The 18,972-nt window shown below is 39.6% G+C and overlaps 1 protein-coding gene across 32 annotated transcripts in view; it reads right to left on the reverse strand.

Annotated features, from left to right (window-relative positions):
- LOC134640385 (ankyrin-3-like) overlaps window positions 1-18,972 on the reverse strand; it is a 117,372-nt gene that overhangs the window by 56,099 nt on the left and 42,301 nt on the right. For 28 of the 32 annotated variants that reach the window (XM_063492149.1, XM_063492155.1, XM_063492164.1 and 25 more), the window contains exons 2-4: window positions 3,210-3,311; window positions 2,841-2,939; window positions 564-662 (exon numbers count right to left, since the gene is read on the reverse strand). In XM_063492149.1, coding sequence (XP_063348219.1) covers window positions 564-662; window positions 2,841-2,939; window positions 3,210-3,311 — 300 coding nt within the window. Of the gene's footprint in view, window positions 1-563; window positions 663-2,840; window positions 2,940-3,209; window positions 3,312-3,466; window positions 3,569-9,098; window positions 9,520-9,734; window positions 9,851-18,972 lie in introns of those variants that run through there. The other 4 variants (XM_063492157.1, XM_063492153.1, XM_063492151.1 and 1 more) reach the window with 3 other exon arrangements.

The raw sequence follows: 18,972 nt of genomic DNA on the forward strand, positions 1-18,972 counted from the left end.
TCTTTACTGCTGCTTACACAAGAAATGATTCCATGTTTCCTTGTATTTAGCCGTTTTAAACTTGGTCTGAGTGTTTTTCATTATCAGAGCAAGGTCAGAGATATTCCTTTGCTTTGCAAATAATCGCCCAAGTTTCATGTGACATCTCCTAACATGTCATAAATGATGACTATTATAGCAACTGATCACCTTTAAAGTGACATATACACACTGAGTATATCTTAACAAAACATGTTCCAGTGGTCTGAAGGTAAAGAGTTTTTCCTCTGCTTGCTTTTTTATTTTGGACATTATCAGAGAGAAAGAAGCTGGCTGAATATTTTCTCTCGCTTCGATCTAATAGAGTTAAATGTGAAATGCAAGGACAAGCAGTTTCCTGAAGAGGCAGAGGCCTAGTTGGCATTATGCCAGTTTCTGTCAGTGAGGATCTCTCCCTGTATGTCAGTGACTATCTGATATAGATCATCTCAACAGCAGTGTAATTATAACTACCCTAAAGCCAGACCACCAAGACCTTGCTGTCATTTTGACATCGACTTGCAGGCATTTTGAGTATATCCCACCTGAGATTGTGCGTTGACATTGGCTCCATTAGTGACCAGCTCTTTGACGACTTCTGTTTGGCCAGCCAGCGACGCTATGTGCAGAGCAGTGTTTCCTTTCTGGATTACACGGAACAACCAAAGGAATGCGTGTTAAGCTCTGGCCCACCTGTCCCACTGTTTTGCTTGTGTGTATGTGTGCGTGTGTGAATGTGACTGATTGCCACTATACTCTTCATACATCCACGTCAGTATCTATGTGCACCCGTGAATCCCCTTACACAGATCACATGCTTGTACTGCTGGCATTCCAGCTCTGGCATCCCCCTGCGTACAGTGCCAACAATGTGTCACTTCCTATCCTGCCGGTAAATAAAACTAGTGGAGACTTTTTATGAACCTGTGCAGTTCCTTGTGAGGGCAGAGTCGACCCTCAGCCTGATTCATGGCCACATGATCCTGATGCTAGTTGGTCACAAGGTTCTTTTGCACAATAGCGATCAGACACGTATAGCGTATACAGTAGCAGGGAAATCTGATAGCCATGGCTCCTAACAAACAGACAAGTTTCTTTTTGTTTATTAAACCACCACTCAAAGCTGCCAAAGATGCCAAATTACAGTTATTTACAAGCATTGCTGAATATAAAAATTAGTTTAATGGTTGAAACTCTGATTTCTTCTATTTCACTATGATTTGTAGTTTTTTTGACAGATTTATAAAATATCTGTGTTTTGATATGCTGTCACTTTATTTTAATATTAATTTAGTCACCTTATTATTGTTGACAGGCTAATTGTACTGTATGTTTATACCTTTATTACCTTTTTTACATGCTGTAATGGCCTTTTTTGGAGCATTTCAACTTGCTATACATCAAAATATAAGTAATTAGGCCATAGTAACAAAATTAATCACAAGAAATGCAGTAAAAGAAATTGAAAATCTTCTTTCTACGCACTAGATATAGAAATGTCATAGCTATATCCATCAGAATTGTAAATGACAAAAAAGTTGCACAAATCCTCATATATAGAGATATATTTATATATAGGGAGAAGAGATATTTATATAGTTTAATGTGTCTAACGAGACACAACATTAGTACAATACTACATGTTTGAGGCCAAACGTTTCAGCTTTTGTTTGGAATCGTGTTCATTCAGATCTATTGTAGCCTTTATGAGCGGTAACACTTAAACAGCAGTGTTAAAGAAGTGCTGGCTCCACTATTTGCAGCTAACTGGCAAGTTACATTATTTAGTTTCGCAAAAATACCAACTCCTGTGCTTGAAAAAATGTGCTAATGTTTTCACAGTGTTACATTTGAGCACTGAAAACACACAGATAAAGGCAGGTGAAGATCTTGGCCTTATTAAAAAAATGATTAGAAAAATACTCCTTAAATTCCTTCATTTTTGGCTAAACAAACACTATGAATACCATTTTAAAGACACATGTAATCCAGTGCAGCGATGCCACTACAGCTCAAAAGATCAGTTATTGTATCACTGACTATTAATGAACACAGGACTTCTTGTTTAACTCTCCCACAGTGAGAGCAGCACTGTTGGAGGGGCTAATGAACAATAACTAGAATCAAACAGAGACGCTGTCGTATTGCTAAGAATCCTCGATAGCGTTGCCTCCTCTGGCTGCTTAAAGAGGAAACTGATCGGCATTAGGATGCAAGCAGACACAGGCATATCAAACTAATCCTCGAGCATCCTCCAGGTCACAATACAGAAATATTTTAATTGGGAAGATTTTTTCCTTGATCTTGAATATTTTATTGTGTCTTATGTTTATGTCAGCACTAGGCGTGTGGCCTGGGGCCCAGAGGCTGAGCCAGACCACTAAATGGCAGTAAAAGGCTTCAGGGGAGAAATATGGAAAACATTTTCAGTGGCTCTTCCTCTGAACTCCTTTTAGATCAGAATTGAGATGCGTCCATAGCAAAAACCTGTCTTATTACAATATATGCATGTTTTTACAATACATAAAATAACATTACAACTGGTTTTACTTATCTAGATGTTTAATACATACAATTCTTGCAACACACTCTTTTGCTTCATTCTAGCACACATTCTATTATTTTTGTATGGCTAATTACCTTGTCTGCTTCCAGCAGTAGTCCCCATAGACATCATTAAATATTGATCCAGTATCAAACACTAACAAAGGCTGCACACTTCGTCGTACTGATTCTGCATACTGTTTAATCCTACAGAGATGCCATGATCTGCGCTCAGTCCAAATATAGTCTTCCATTATACCTGATGGAGTTGGTCTTACCTTTGTGGCTGCGTCCACAGTGGCTCCGAGCTTCAGCAGCTCAGCAACAACCTCTACATGTCCCTCCTTGGAGGCCAGATGAAGAGCATTTAGACCATTCTAGGAAGGAAATGTTTATAGGAGTTAGCAGGTCTTATGCATGATGAGATAATATGAGATCACGTTTGATTGTGCATGATACGTTGGCTAAAATCATCTATGTTTTATTTATGGTAAGATAGTGTTTATTAAGTTATACATGAATCTTGTAGTTCTCTTAAATTTAGCTTGGGAAGCAGTGCAGTTTAATGTGTAACCTAACATACTTCTTTAATTCTAAAATCAATGAGCACGCATAAGGACATGACAATTTAATAGGTAAAAACTTACTTGATTGCAAATGTTAATCTCAACCCCAGACTTGAGGTAGTCAAGGACTTTTTCGAGGTTCCCTGCCCGGGCAGCTCGTAGGTAACTGGCATTGCTATCAGACTTAAGAGGAGGAGGAAACAAAGAGAGCGAAAGAGAGCACGAGAGGCAGATGAGAGAGAGAGCAAGAACAAAGAGAGATGAATTAAGCACTGTCTTGATTTAAACAGTACACATCTTTAAGCCCACAGTAGAACAAAGCACGTGCATTACTGTACCAGGTAGAACTCTGTCATAATTTCTCAGACATCCAAAAACATCTTATCTTGGCAAAAAAACAAAGCTAATATCCACAGATGCAATGTGTCCATTTTTACACTGGAAACAAAAAAAGTCTACTTGTGCTTCAAAGCGAGAAAACACAAACATTTCAAGAAGTAAATCCATGAGAAAGCCAAGAGAGCCCAAGCATATCTTCCCGACAATTCACATCATCCTTCATCATCCATCAGATCCCACCGGAATGTTATTGCAGCTTTGTTAAATCCAAATGTCCATGATTCCCCAGTGAAAGAAGTTCAGTGACCGGGTGGTCGTTACAGCTGCCACAGAGACCTCCTCTTTTCCTCTGAGATGTTTTCTGTCCACCAGCAAAGCAGTTATGACTCTACGTTGCTGTGCTATGGGAAGCAGAGCATCCGCTGTTCTGCTCAGCTGTCCTTTATTTCACTACAGAAATAGGGCTTTGCACACCAAAATATAATGATGAGGCAAGCATTTTTTTTTTTTTTTGCCCCATAACAAATGTGGTGAGCATGTGCGTGTGGAGAAGAAAAGAAAGGGAGGGAGCGAGATGGAAAGGAGGAAGAGAGAAGAAAGAAAAAGAGAAGGAGAAAGCTAAAAAAATAAAGAGAAAAGAAGAGATGAAGGTAGTTTCTTTTCTGTGTTCATGTTACCTCAGAGGACATTAGGTCTGACATAAAATGACACACAGCAAACTCTGCACATTTTGTCTCCCTTCTTCGCAGCAGCCTTGCAAAGAGCATTTTGTAAAACTCAGCACTGGTGCTGCTGAGAGCAGGAGGGAGAGATGCTGTGATATGCTGCTTCATAACAGGGGCACAAAACCAAATTCCCCTGATTTATCAAAAGCCCAGACTTGCTAAATTTAGCTTGCATCCAGAGACATGTAGATAAACGCAGCAGGGCAATGGTACAAGCGGTTATCCAATGTTGTATTCTCTGCCTCCCTCTCCACTGTGCTTGTCCAGAAATAACTCTGACGAGCATAGAGGGATCTGACCCTTTGCCAAAATGTGAGGGAACAAGACACCAGTATTAGATTGTTCCACTAGTCTGTATAAAAGTTTGAGAGGAAAATATTTCTGTTTGTGCTCTTGTACACATGTATGGACAAACAAATTAATGGCAAATGAGGCAGTGTTAACTGGAACCCGAGTCATTTCCTGATTACAAGATTACAAGAAACCATTAAGCTAAAACTTATATATCTGCAGCCACATCTAGAGATTTCTCCTTCCTTTTTCCATAGCCCCAACCCTCTGAGGAATGTGTGATAGCACTGAATCACTAATGATATTTCTGCTCTTGTGGCCTTGAGAAAAAGTCATGCGTGGTACCGAACAAGCATGATAAGTAAACAGCAAAAATGAGCCATGCACTGAGAACAATTAAAGAAAAAATTCAGCTCTTAACTTTATCAAATGCATGTGCAGAGGTAATATTATAAATGTCTCAAAGGTCTAAAGAGGCATAGTAAAAGCTTGAGATTCTTTCTTAAGATTGATGCTCTATCAGTGTGTGTGGCTGTGATTATCTTAGCATTACTTAGCATTAGCACTGCTGAATTGTACCGGGAAATAGGGCTGTGATACTGAAAGCCTTTAAACATCCAGTGCTATGCTCTGGATCTTCTTCAGAGAAATACCTCCAAATAGCTTTATAAACAACGTGATGCAATGTAAACAATCTCCACAGCAATTAACTTAAAATTAAGCATAACCTTTACTTAAAATTCAGCATAATACAATGAGTAGGTCTTTTATGATAACCATGTGGCCCAGCCACAGTCAGCAGCCACCCTCTTTCTTGTCATCATTTTTATTTTCTGTCTTCTGTCAGGTCTACGTTTCATTTGTTTTCAACCTTCTTTACAGTGAGAAGTGCTGGCTATGCAGGAATGGTGAGAAAATATTGATATTAAATATTAAAGGGGGGCTGTAAAAATAAAAAAGCAACACCATGATGTCATTTCCCCTCCAAAAAACTTCATACACATTTTTCCGCCGCAGAATTAAACACAGCATTAATTCAGGCAGGCCTTGAAGTCGAGCACATTCCACAATCCTGTAGATCATCTGACTTCAGTTCCAGATTACATCAACTTGCTCATCAGACACTCTTTTCCTATGGGCAGTTCTCATAGAGTTCATACTATCTAAGATGCTTTAAAGCTGCTCTTTGCAACTCACTTCCAACCCAACTCCCCCTTTCATGCTGTTTCCGTCTTAATCAGCGTCATGTCTATTATCACTATACACTTAAAGGGTGGCATGTCACATCACAAAGTGGAAATTACTGCATATGGAAATAATCTCATTTTAACTATAGCGGTTCTGAACAATATCGAAGATGGGAAGGAAACATATAAAATGTTTCTTTGCCAAAACTTAAATGGGTATTGCCTCTTTGTTGACTTCATGCTTCACTCACTGAAGTCTCTCCACATACTATAATATCTGTGCAGCATATGTTTGTGTTTCTGTGCATGTCCAAATCACCGATATACATCCCACCAACTAAGATGTTTCCTACTAACTGCCATGTGTCCTCACTGTGAAGCATGCTCTGCAATGTCTGATCCACGTATGAGCTCTTGAGTGCAACCAAATGCGTGACCGCTCTGAAACCCCCTGACATGGAAATGCAAAGGTCACACTGCTGTGGAAAGGCAGCATGCACCAATACTGCTGCTTGATTTACACCATCAAATATTACCTAGGTCGAACATGATATCTAATGCAGCCTTTAGTCATTTAATACAGATATTAAATGAGGGATGACTGGTTGGCAGCAGATGAGAAAAATATATAAACTTCATTACAGAAAAGTTACATTATTAAGAGCTTTTACATGTTTCTATGACAACTTGCATAGTCTTTTAAACATCACATGGTGCTCTTTGCTTCTCGCAACAGTTTAAGTAGTCCACATCCATATCTACATTATTACTGATTTCAGTTTATCCCTTAATACAGTGACCAAAATGTCCAGCCCCACAGCCATCCCCATCTATGTCTAACACGAGGGATCTTGGAGTCTTTGTGAATGAAGTATTACACAGGACTGGGTATGAGATTAGTAAGAGAAATATCATTAAGCCTCCACAGATCAGAGGTTCAAAGAAAATGGGGCCATTAAAGACTAGGTTAAGCCTGAAGGAAAGCATTAATCTCATGTTAGATAGAAAGTAGAGGACGAGAGCGAAATCTGGCACACAAGTGCTAATGCAAAAAGCTGGAAATTATACCATCATTCCAAATTAACATCTTAAAGAGTCAAAAATTGAGCTAACTTTCAGGTAAGATGCTATAAAAATGAGAATTAACCATATGGGTTAAAAATTAATAGAGCCCTGTTGCCACTGCCTGCAGATGCTCTTTAAAATGAAGAAAAAGAAATGTGAATAAAAAGCAGCTAGGCCTTTGTGCTGGCATTTGATGAACCAAAATGCACGTGTTTGATAACACTACAGCACCTGTTTCATAGAGTGGATACGCTCTTTGAAGAAGAACAAACCCTTAAAGGTTCAATCTGCCTCTTCAAAAAAGGGAAGCACAGGAACTGAAATTTTGATAGTACAGATTTCAAATATCTAGTAAACAATCCCTGTTTTTGCTGACATGATATATACTGTAGGCTGGTAACAATGTGGTGTCAACAAATGCTACTCTCCCACAATAAACTTGGAAAATGAGAATCTACTCACAGCAACATTTTTGAATAAAGAAAAATGTCAATTCAAGAAGTGAATCACATCATTCACTTCTTGAATGTGAATTTCATGACCCGTTGCTGCTGCATGGTGTTTGTTTTCATTTTTGCTGAATCTGTAATTGGCACCTTTTCTCTTCATGACATCAACGCAGTGATAGTCTATCTGGATAGAAGGTACTTAGTATAAAGAACTGATATCCTGTCTTTCCAGACTACAATGATGTCAGCTTGGCACTATATACCAAGCTCACAACAAAGCAGAAGCTCGCACACTGAGTGGAACAGCATTTATATAGCACTTTTCTAATCTTACTGACCATCCAAAGCACTTTAGACTACAAGCCACATTTAACCACACATTCATATAGCGCTTTGTTATATACACTTTAAATACCAGTCATCCAAAGTCAATTTAGAATCACTAATGAGCCTAACATGCATGTTTTTGGACTGTGGAGTCCAAAAAACATGCATGTAACTGAAACAAACCCAAGTGGGCATGTGCAAACTCCACAAAGCAGGACCCCAAGCTGTGCTTCAAATCAGGACCTTTCATAGCATGAGGTGACAGAACTATCCGCTGCACCACAGATAAAAACAATGTAGACACACACGCGTTGATGTCATCACTGTAGGCGCTGTGTGAACTGAGGGAGCTTAGAAGAGGAGAGCCAGACCAGCAGCAGCTGTATTGTTTGATTTTATCCCCTGCTCTCCTGACAACACAAAACTCACAGAGGTCCACAACTCTACAAGCACAGAGCCAGGGGCATTGAGTAACAGGCCACATCTTCTATGAGTGCCAAAGAACCTCATCTCAGCAACCACAACATCCATTCCTCTCAGCTCTAAATAGTCAAACTTCCCAAATCCCCTGCCTTGCTTATTTCCCAATGGAAACTTGACTTCTTTCTTTTTCTCCATGCAAAATACAGAAAAGTTGCTGCTGATTAATCCATCATTTCACTGTCAACAAGCTCACACCAGAAAATCTTAATTAAACCTTTTAGAGACATGGATGTTAAGTGATAACATGATATCTATATGAAGAGATGTGACATTTTTTTTAATCTTCTCTGATTTTAAATGTAAGAGTTGCATGTACCATCAGCCACCAGCACATGGCTGTAAATATTAAGCAGACAAGTGGTTCTAATAAAGCTTTTAGGCTAAGCGGCAGTGAGACACTGTGTGACTTAGAAAGCAAAAGAATGAATGAATGAGCAAGTAACTAAAGTAAATCACTTTGGAAAAAATTCATTCATCCAGAGCATTCAACAATGAAACAGCTTTACTGAGAATATTATCACACTACAGTAATTCAACAAAAGCTTCAGCTGAACTCACATATTTACTTACCTACACCCATCACTTTTTCTAATAAAAACGACATGTTTCAGAGTATTAAGAGGTAAAAATATTGGCAATGAAATCCAGAAAGTGGAAATTGGCTTTTTTGCATCTTAGAGTTAATTTTCAGGTTAGGGCCAGGATAGCTGTTTCCTGTCTTCACTCTAAGCTAACTTGAATGTGTGCAAACAAAGTGTGAAAATAACTGAAACTATAGGTGAATATATGAATGCACAGAGTACAATTTGGATGTGCTATTGCATGAGCAAATATCAGTCCAGTCAAAAAACATGCTCTGGTATTGCCATGCAGGATCAAACAATCACACAGTCACTTCAAGCGCCGTTCATCTGCATAAGATCAGCTGACTTTCCATGTTCATACGCAGCCACAGCCTAGTCCAAATGAATGACATGTGACCAGTACCATTCTAATGGTTCACAAAATGGTTCTAAATTCACAAAATCAACCTCTGAGAGAGTCAATAAATAAAACTGCAAAATAAATCAAGTTAATCCAGGCAGAAATTCTTGCACTACTCACTTGGGTTAGGAAGACAGCACCCTCTTCCACCGCCATGATCACTTTATTTCCCTCTTTCTCTCTCTCCTCAGAATGACAAGCAGTGAAACCTGAGCTCAGAGTGGCCAGCCAGCCAAGCAGTCATTTGCTAAGTCAGTCCGTTAGTTAGTCCTGCCCTTATCTCAGCCTCCTGAACATCCATCCTATCCACTCAGAGGAAAGAGCAAGGTGCAACTTGTTCAGTTAACAAAGGATTTTTTTTTTAAACTAAGAAGTGCTAGCATAGGAGTAATTGGAGGCAGCACCTTCTTCTGTCTGGTTGATGCCCCACACACCAGACAAAGGGATGGAGGGAAGCTGAAGAAGTATTGCAGAGGGTAAAGGAAATTGATGTCAGGAGGAAAAACTAGAGAGGAGGTCTACACAGCACTGCTGTAGCGAGTAAACAAAGCACTGAACATCTCGTAGTCTTTCACGCTGCAGAAAGGACACACGCCAAATCCCCTCTGCTGCCTCTCTCCCTCCCTGTCCCCTCTCTGTGTCTTTTTTATCAAATATGTCAACAAGAGTAAATCCCTGCTGCCTCACAGAAGCTGGCCCCTGCCCCAGAAAGCACCTTCAAATCAGGGAGTGTGCAGGAAGAGCAACCTGACTTACCATAATAGCTGAGGCTTCTCCCTCCCTCTCTGCCTCCTTCCTTTTCTTTCTCACCTTCATTTACTCTCAGGGTAGGTAGGTGGGGGTTGCCACCGTTATCTTGATATCCAAGGTTGGGTAGGCAATGACGGACAGGGGCCAAACTGAAAATAGCAGCTGAAACAAATACTTTCGCTAAAATGCCACCCCCCCTCAACCCCTCTTGTTATCCCACCCACTTGCCCTCTTTCCCTCCCACTCATTCTCTCTGGTTCACTCTCCCTGCCTCACACAGGGTCTGCCAGCACACGGCTTTTTATTGTCATCCTGCTTATCAGCTATTTTCCCCTAACAAAAGACCAGTTTGAGTGTTGTGAGTTAATGTCCCGGCTGGGGCGGCTCTACCTAGTTGTGTAAAATGAGCCAGGGGGATCTGAGAACATGGGAGCTAGCAGCAGTGAGACTTTGCGTGCCTACTGGGGGTGGTTTATGGGGTTTATAATTCCAATAACAACAGACAACAACAACAATAACACCACACACTATCCTAGGGGCAGGTGGATCCGAGGGGCACCCCCAACGGTCAATGGGGATATTTTAACAGAGGATTAGGGGCTTTTCCGTCAGTATTAGGGACACCCTCTGTCTCTCCACCTCTCACCCCTCAGCAGGCACGCCCCACTTCTCCTCGCAGATTCTGCTGGATAATCCCCCCACACAGTAAGACAGCAACCAAGTAAACTCACTGCTCTACATGAAGAGCTGGATCTGATCACTATCTGTATGAGCAAGTTAAGCATAACATCCAGCATAACTAGTGAGGTGTATATTTTATCCTGCATTATTGCACCTGTGGGTGGCATGCAATCTGATCATTCATCTTCCAAGACCACCCGCTACTGTTATGCTTTCACAAAGCTTTCAGTTGCATGTTTATAAAGCTAAAAGATTGGTCCATCGCTCCAACTACACATTTGCAGTCGATAAAGCAGAAAGACAATGTGATAATAGCCATTATAACACTACATATCAACATGTATCTTTTTAATGTCAACAAACAGCATGAAAAGACTCCAAAACACCATTGATTAGGTGGTTTTTATCTCTCTCTCTCTCTCTCTCTTTTTCTTCTTAGCCCTTTTGTCCCATTTCCTGTGCTACACTGTGCACTGTAGCACTGAACCTCTCCCTGACACTACCTGATAGAGCTGTACGTGAAAATGCAAATGTCTAGATCAGTCAGATTGGACATTAAACTAACTTCACTCTGCCAGCTCCTTGATATAAAATCCAACTGCACCCATGTGGGAATAACGCAGGTAAATGTCCAGGAAATTCACAGTGAGTGAGTGGGCATCTTGTGTCATCCCTCATATAGATAAAATAGAGTATTTCCTTTAATGAGAATGAAGCTTCTTTTGTGTATTACAAGAAAAAGAAGGGAGTTCATCCATGAAAACATATATATATATAAATATATAGTATACCAGATTTGTATATATTCTTATTTAAAAACCATTATTTAAGAAAAAAAAAGAAGTACATAGTAAAGAAAGAAAATCATCAAGTAAAAAAAAATTAAAGTGGGAATGCAGGGCCATAGCATGGGGAAAATGAGATACACAACCGGTTAACTACACAGGAAACGAAAGGCGAAAGGACCATGGTTATAGAAATTTAAAGTGCTTTGAGATCAGTGCTGTTGTTAAAAGATGCTATAAAAGTAAAATAAACACATCTGAACTGAAGCTCAAAAGTAAAACAAAATAACATTTTTATGCTTTTAGAAAATCCAGCATGAGCATAAAAAAACCCCAAAATACATATTACTAATACTATTTTCAGTGGAAGATAATCTAATCCAAAGATTATCTAAATAAATACTGTGGTTAAATGCCAGCATATGGAAAATCCCTAATACGTTGCATGTAATATTTTGACAATAAATAATAAGCATAGTTTATCAGTGCAACACCAATGCTTGTTATTTTCTTACTGGGGAATCTCCTGGCAGCAGAGAGTATCACAGACACTGATGTATATACAGACAGAATAGTCAGTCACATGCACTCCATCTCTCAGCAAAGGCCAGTGCATTCTGTTACTATTCTGGATGAATAACACCACTGCATTCTGGGTATTTTCCAGCTCTATAAACTGCCAGACGACAGATAAAGAGAGTTAGGGACAATCAGCGGGAGTCAGAGAAATTTAAATGCAGAGAGAGAGGGAGACTAGTGCACGTGAGAAGTGGCAGAGGGAGTGACAGATGCTCTGGACCAGAAATGGCGAGCTGAACATGTGATTGGTGGATCACAGGTCCCTTCACAGTAACGCTGCAATGAGCAGCCTTCCTTGGACAAGGCATGGTTACCATGGTTACGGGGGAGGTCACAACAGAAGGGGAAGAGAGTCGGGCCTACTTATGGAAAATTATCTTTTCTGGCACTCACGACTGGTAGCGGCTGCCAGCAATCACAGCCACTGGTTTAGTCCTGGTTTAGTATTTTACTTGGAAAAAATCTATCTATCTATCTATTTTTCTATCTATCTATATTTTTAATATTCTGGTGGCGTTTGTGTGGTATTTTAGTGTGTGTTATTTAAAATCGTATCGTCTTTGAGGCTTTGAGCACTTTTATATTTAGCAAAAATAAAATAAATGAATTGCAAGAAACAGAGAGCCAATATGTATATGTCTTCCACCATTTATTCACCTTCACATACACACATAGTGACATCAGGGTTTTTCCTTGTATAGTGCAGAACCACACGTCACAGCAAAGAAAGGATGAACAGAATTTATTTTATTTGCTTTATTTTATTTTAAATTCACAGTATTGTTAATCTGTAAATTTTTCAACCTTTCTTTTACTTACTTAAAATCTAAACCGGACGTAAACACGTTACTTTATTCAGAGATAAAAGTTTTGGGAGGAAAAATATTCTGCCACCCTGCAGTAATAACATGGCAGTGCATTTTCTGGAAGTCCAATTGACAAACTATTTTCAAATAAAATTACCAGCATGATACACAGCTCAGCGCACTGTACTCAAACAGTTCTTGGAGGTTTTTGTCGTACTAGAAAATAAATGTCTTTGCAAATTGTTTCCCAGCTTTCTTTTCCAGTTTACAAACACTTACGAGAACTAAGCTACCTCACAGAGGCTATAAAATATCACACTTTCATTATTCCAGGGTGTATGCTTAAAAATCTTTTGAAAATTTACATCTCACACACCCCCACAAGCACACACATGCACACATACACAGATATTTAATGCTCCTGCTGCGTGAAGCGTGCTCAAGGGCACAGCTCCCCTGTGTCACCTGGGACATGAAACCATTAGGGAGGGAGGTTAGGAGGGGAAGTGAGGGAGAAAGCTGGGAAGGCAGCAAGGAGGGGGAGAAAGGAGAGTAGGAGAAGGAAAGGAGAACATGGAAAGTAGGTGAACCACTCAATAAGCAAGCTTCAACTACAACTATGCAGCGTGGCCAATATAATCTAGCTTTTAAACTAGTACAGACCGGAGTAAATTATCTTAAAAATATCTGATTAATACATTTAATATCTGACTTAATAAATTTTATAATCAAGTTTCAGTATTTCCTTTGATTCTGCTGCAGGTGTGTGGAGGTAATTAAAAAATTTCTATTACCTATTATCATGTTACTGTTAGTACTACTGTTGCACATGACATGAAATGTCCTGTCTCCCTGCTGTCTAGAGCCAGTAACGCTGACACTGACATGGGTGACATCATAATGTCGCATTGGATTTCACCTGTATAGCTGAATCTACACACAAGTGCACCATACTCGATCGATAGCTGTCGCGCCAAAAAGTCATCCTAAAACAGGCTCCAGAAGATCGATGGTCACACGGTGTTGCGCAATGGCACGAAGAGAAAACAGACCTTTGGGCAGATAAAAAGTCACAAAGCAGGGAGAGAAGGATAGGGCTCTGGGCTAAAAGGGCGAAGAAAATTAAACAACATATCAGAGTCTGGCTTTAATTCAGAGACAACTCCTCTTTTCCCCTCAGCTCACCATCTCTAACCTCAGTTTGACCTGCAGAAGACTCTGCTGAGCAGTCAAACACTGGACTCTGGTGGGCAGTCTCCTGCATGACAACTGTGCAAAGAATCACAAACCTCACTGTGGAATTAGCCAAGCATCATCAACACCAACAGCGTTTTGGTGGATAAAATACACATCCAGAAGAAAGACAAGTTATAATGTAGAAATGCATTTGTAAATTCATTTAGATTCCTTGTTTGTGTTGTTCAGTTAGATAACATGCTTCCCCACTGCTACACTACTCTGGCATTGAGAAATGTTTTTAACCAGGAATTAGAAGTCTCAGCTTTGCAGCACTGCCCAGATTTAAACCCAAGACCCTCTTAGTGTGAGGTAAGGCTTCTACTAACCACTGAGTGATTTTGATGCTGACAAAAACTAATGATTTTTGGACTCATCACTGCTACTTGTACAGGTGGTTGTAAGCATATATTAAGCTACAATACAGTGGACTGTGAATTCTCAAATAAAAAAAGTCCAGTAATTATTCAGCGTGTTTTCACCAAGCATACTCACATGTTATCAACATGTTAATTTCAATAACCTATCATGTGCACTTGGTGAGAAGTGAAGCAATTTATAAGAAACAATAAACCCATAACCACTTTAACAGACCTTTTGTGTTTAAAAAGGGGCAGTCCTCTACAGTCACATTTTCATGTGAGTGAATTTCCTTTCTTTGTGACATAAAAATGTGACATAAAAATGCAAATGACTAACCGGTAGATGGACTGTAATGAGTGTAAGACCTAGTCCTGGCTGAACAGCAGGTAATGAGCTGTGGGAGCTGAAACTGCAATAAGTTTTATAGTGTGTGTGTGTGTGTCTCTCTCTCTCTACATGGACTAGAGAAAGAGGTACATGTGACTTATAAATATATACATTTGAAAGTGTGTGTGGGGGTAACACATGAAAGAAGCTAGGCTGTTAAAAAGACCTGAAAAAGACAAAAGCTTACAGTCCCAAATGTGATGACTCACAAAACGCTCAAAAAGAAAGATCTGAGGAGAAAATGTAAATGGGAAACATGCATATATAAAATTGAGCAGCCTGAACTGACATGATTAGTCTGAGTAGAGAATTGGTTTTTTTTCCTCTGTGTCAGTTTATAAGGCCTGTTTAAGCTATAGAGTGTCTATTAGCAATGATCTGGAGGAAAAGGAAGATGAACAGAGGCTCATGATGAAACCACTTCATCAACTGCACGCATCATTAGTGAAAATCTTTACTCCCTTGCTTCACTGAGCTTCCTCAAATTCATTCTTGAGGTCAAAAAGGGAATGAGCTTCTTTGGTTTACAATCCTAGCCTTAGTATGTAAGCCGCAAGTTAACTTTAGCATATATGCACCTTGTAAACTCCACATTAGTTCAACTAGCCCAGCACCACAGCTCTGCTACAATTATTGAAAGTACTCTGGATAGAGTCAGACACTAAATGCCCATCTGGCATCTAGTCCTAAATTTAACAGGACACGGTGAAACTGAAGTCAAGATGACATTCAGAGTTATGTAATCAAGTTTTAAGGTAGTATGATTTGTCTATTTATCTTTCCAACATCCTGTTTGTTTAAAGCTTCTGACTTTTTAGAAAACGCTTTAGGCCTTTAATGTTTCTTTGTCTCAGTCTTCATGGGTTATAATGTTCAAAAAAATTGGAACTAGCTGATCTTGTTAACAAACTGAAGTACTATAGGTAAATATGAAAAACATCTTTATGTTTTCGTGTAAGAATTTTGCAAAAATTCAGTGTGCAGCCGGTGTGTCTCTGTATAAGATGTATTTATGTTATACGTCTCCAAGGCCCGTGGATAAGACCAAGAGGGTCTTTCCAAGGCTTTAAATAGGAAAAGAGGAAAAGCCAAGTATAAAAACTCCCCATCCCCATTATCACAAATGGCTATCATGGCTGAGAAAGATCAATAAGATGTGAATTGTCCATCACTGAGCAAAATGCACAGCTGGTATGTTAACGTGTACTCATTTGCATGGTAAACCTTTTGCATAACTTTTATCATTTAAAAATCTTTTCATTCTTACTTTCTTGTTTGCACTGTGGCAAACAGCTGTTATTTCAAAGTCAAATAATACAGCGTGTAAAAAAGGGGGGTACGATCTGATGCAGGACACACTTAGTCAAGATGTCTTTGAACTAAGAAAACTCGGCAGAGCAAATTCAGAAATCCCCCTGATAAATTATTAAAGTCTTAGAGTCTGGAAGATGAAATACAAACACGTGCCAGTCAAAAAGTATGCTGCAGTCCTCCAGCTGAACATTTACCACAACAAAGAGCCACAGAAGAAAAGCATGCGTTCATTGCCTGACACTGAGGTACAACAAAATCTGCTGTAAATGTCATTTCTGTAGTTTTGACCGTAACATTATGAGAGCTCATAAAGCTATCTATAAAACAGGAAGAATAAAAAGTCCTGCTTTTTCCCCTGTCGGTGCAGGGCTGAAAAAAACAGAGTGGTGTACCTGTTTTTGCCTGATCTTTGGCAGACAGAGAGCACCAGACGAGAACAGACCATGAGCCATCTGTCCTCTCTGAGCCCCCCCAGTCTCCACACAGTGCGCACACAAACAAGCATGCAGTTAGACAGTCGCACATGTGCAAACAAGCACTTAAACTGAACACATACACGAGCATGAATTGCTCAGTAGAAATTGTCAAAATTACGGGACTATAATCTAATTCTCCATGATCGCCCCTTTGACACGAGGCCAAGGATTTCTGACAGAGGAGAAGAGGAAAGAAACAAAGTGATGTGAAAAAATCTTGGAGAAAATATGAGCGTGAACATGGATTTACACTGGATTTGTCCATCATCCTGCTCACCAATACAACTGATTATCCTTCATTTATACCTTTTAAATATCTACTCTTTTCTGCAAATACAGAAGCTGTAACACATACTGTTTCTTACACTGGAGTAATATCCTGGCATTTCTTTCTGGCAAACAGAAGGCTATTAGGTGCTGAAACAGCCAGCTGCCCCTCAGGCAACACAAAGTAATAGGCTGTTGAATGGTAAGGCCCAAATCTTTAATAGCAGTGCTCCCTGAACATGGCAACAAGACAGGCAATGTGAGTGTGTTGTGTAGAGAAATTCACCTGTGTTTTGTTACCCTGAAGTGGTCCATTTCTCAAAGGACACACTAATACACAGAAACGTCTTGATTTCTTTAACAGCAAAAAGCATTTTAAACAATCTGCACACTTTAAATTATATTTAGTTTTATTTAAAACTCATCACAATAATAGTAAAGGCTAATCCTGGAAACCAAAAGACTGTAAAGGCTTTGACAAGTGGACTGAGCGCTGGAATAGCAATCCAAGCGTCTCTGCATAGAGCAACTGATTTAAATTAATAACACCAGCAGATGTCAGTGCACACAAACAATGCCATGTAAAGACATATCATGTGACCTTCAAAAAAACCCAAAATGTAAAATCTCTCCCTCTGATGCTGTCTGCTATTTAATGCTGGCTATGCTTATGAGCAGAGTCTCTAACAACTGTGCTGTTTAGCACAGGACTTTCGATGCATTTCAGCATCTCAGAGTTCCTAAACTCACATTTATTCAGTCTATTAAATAAGACTGGCTTTAGATCAGTTATGTCCAATCTGATTCTATACAACATCCAAAACACAGTTCACTGTCAGAGCAAGCTAGAAGTGGAACAGTGGTAAATTATACTAAATTAAATATCTAATCAACCGGCACAGCATCGATATTGGAACAAGCTCTGAACTAAACTACCACACTGATCTTGGGCCCTCAGAGGATTAAAATATGTGTGAAAATTGTAATTCTGATGAGTAATATAATGTTGTATATTTCCATTATATGTGGTTAGACACATGGATTATACTACGTACTAAGTACTGCCAAGCTTTGCATTTTTTTCAGATATTAGAATACCAAATACACAAGAACGACATAAATAAAAAAGTGTAAAAGTGTTGTGGTTTTGTGGGAGTGTATGTGCCAGACTATTTTATGGTGCATAAAATCCTGAATTATTTCTTTAAATCCGCAAAAATGAGTCTAATAGCTGTGTTAGAATTTGATGACATAGCCAGTTGTGGTCTGCATGTCTCAGTGTAACTGTCAGAATGGGTAAAAGAAAAGCAACCAGTAAATGGCTGTTGGCAGTTAGAACACAAGCTATTGTCCTGCACAGCAGACATTTTTTTTATTGTGGGTGGCAGCACTTTTACTTTAGACCAGCATTAGTCCTGTAGCACTAAATCTGTGAGTGACATCCATTCCCTGCTCCCTGCATATGGGTGTGTTAGCTGACCCTCTGTGACCCCGTGTGTCCACTCATCTATCACACGGATAGCCAGAACTCAGTGCTCATCAAGGCTGCAGCCTAGGTACACATACATAAACAACACTTAGAGACACACACACACACCTTTTTGCCTACTATGGTGCATATACATGCTCCTGCAGGTACCGCCAAGGTCACAGCTGAGCAGAGAGACTAATGACCTATAATAAGACATAACCTTGACTGATAGGGACAGTCAGCATTGCTGTAGCAGCCAACAGAGCAGTATACACGTTCACTCTTACTCTCTCTACAACACACACACACACACACACACACACACACACACACACACACACACACACACACACACACACACACACACACACACACACACACACACACACACACACACACAGTGAGTCGAGAGTCCTCCTGCTCTCTGCAGCATCGTTCCGTCCCTGGTGGATTCAGATCTGCTATGCTTAATTTTACTTCATTTTTTTCAGCACCCTTGTCTTATCTCTCCTTTTGTACTGTTTCTGTTTTATAATCTGTTAACTCAGGCTAGCAGAGATTTCCTGTTCTTGTCCAGAAAAAAAAAAGTTTAATAACTCTGAAAGTGTCCAGAGCATCAGTATCTGTGGATTTGATTCAAGTCTTAAAAAAGCTCAACTTTCCACATTGTTCTTAATCTACAAAAACAAAACCATTCCATGTCAGGAAACAACACAAAACAAACAAAGCAACTAAAAAAACCCTTAAGATTTCACACAACTGCAAGTACTACTACCCTGACAGAACATCACAAACTGGCTCTAACTAGAGAGAGACGTTGGTGTGCAAAACTAAGCAGCAGGTAAAGTACATCAAAGTCTTTAGTTAGAGAAACAGACA

The sequence above is a fragment of the Pelmatolapia mariae genome, linkage group LG13, assembly GCF_036321145.2.
Source record: "Pelmatolapia mariae isolate MD_Pm_ZW linkage group LG13, Pm_UMD_F_2, whole genome shotgun sequence".
In the NCBI taxonomy this organism is placed as follows: domain Eukaryota; kingdom Metazoa; phylum Chordata; class Actinopteri; order Cichliformes; family Cichlidae; genus Pelmatolapia; species Pelmatolapia mariae.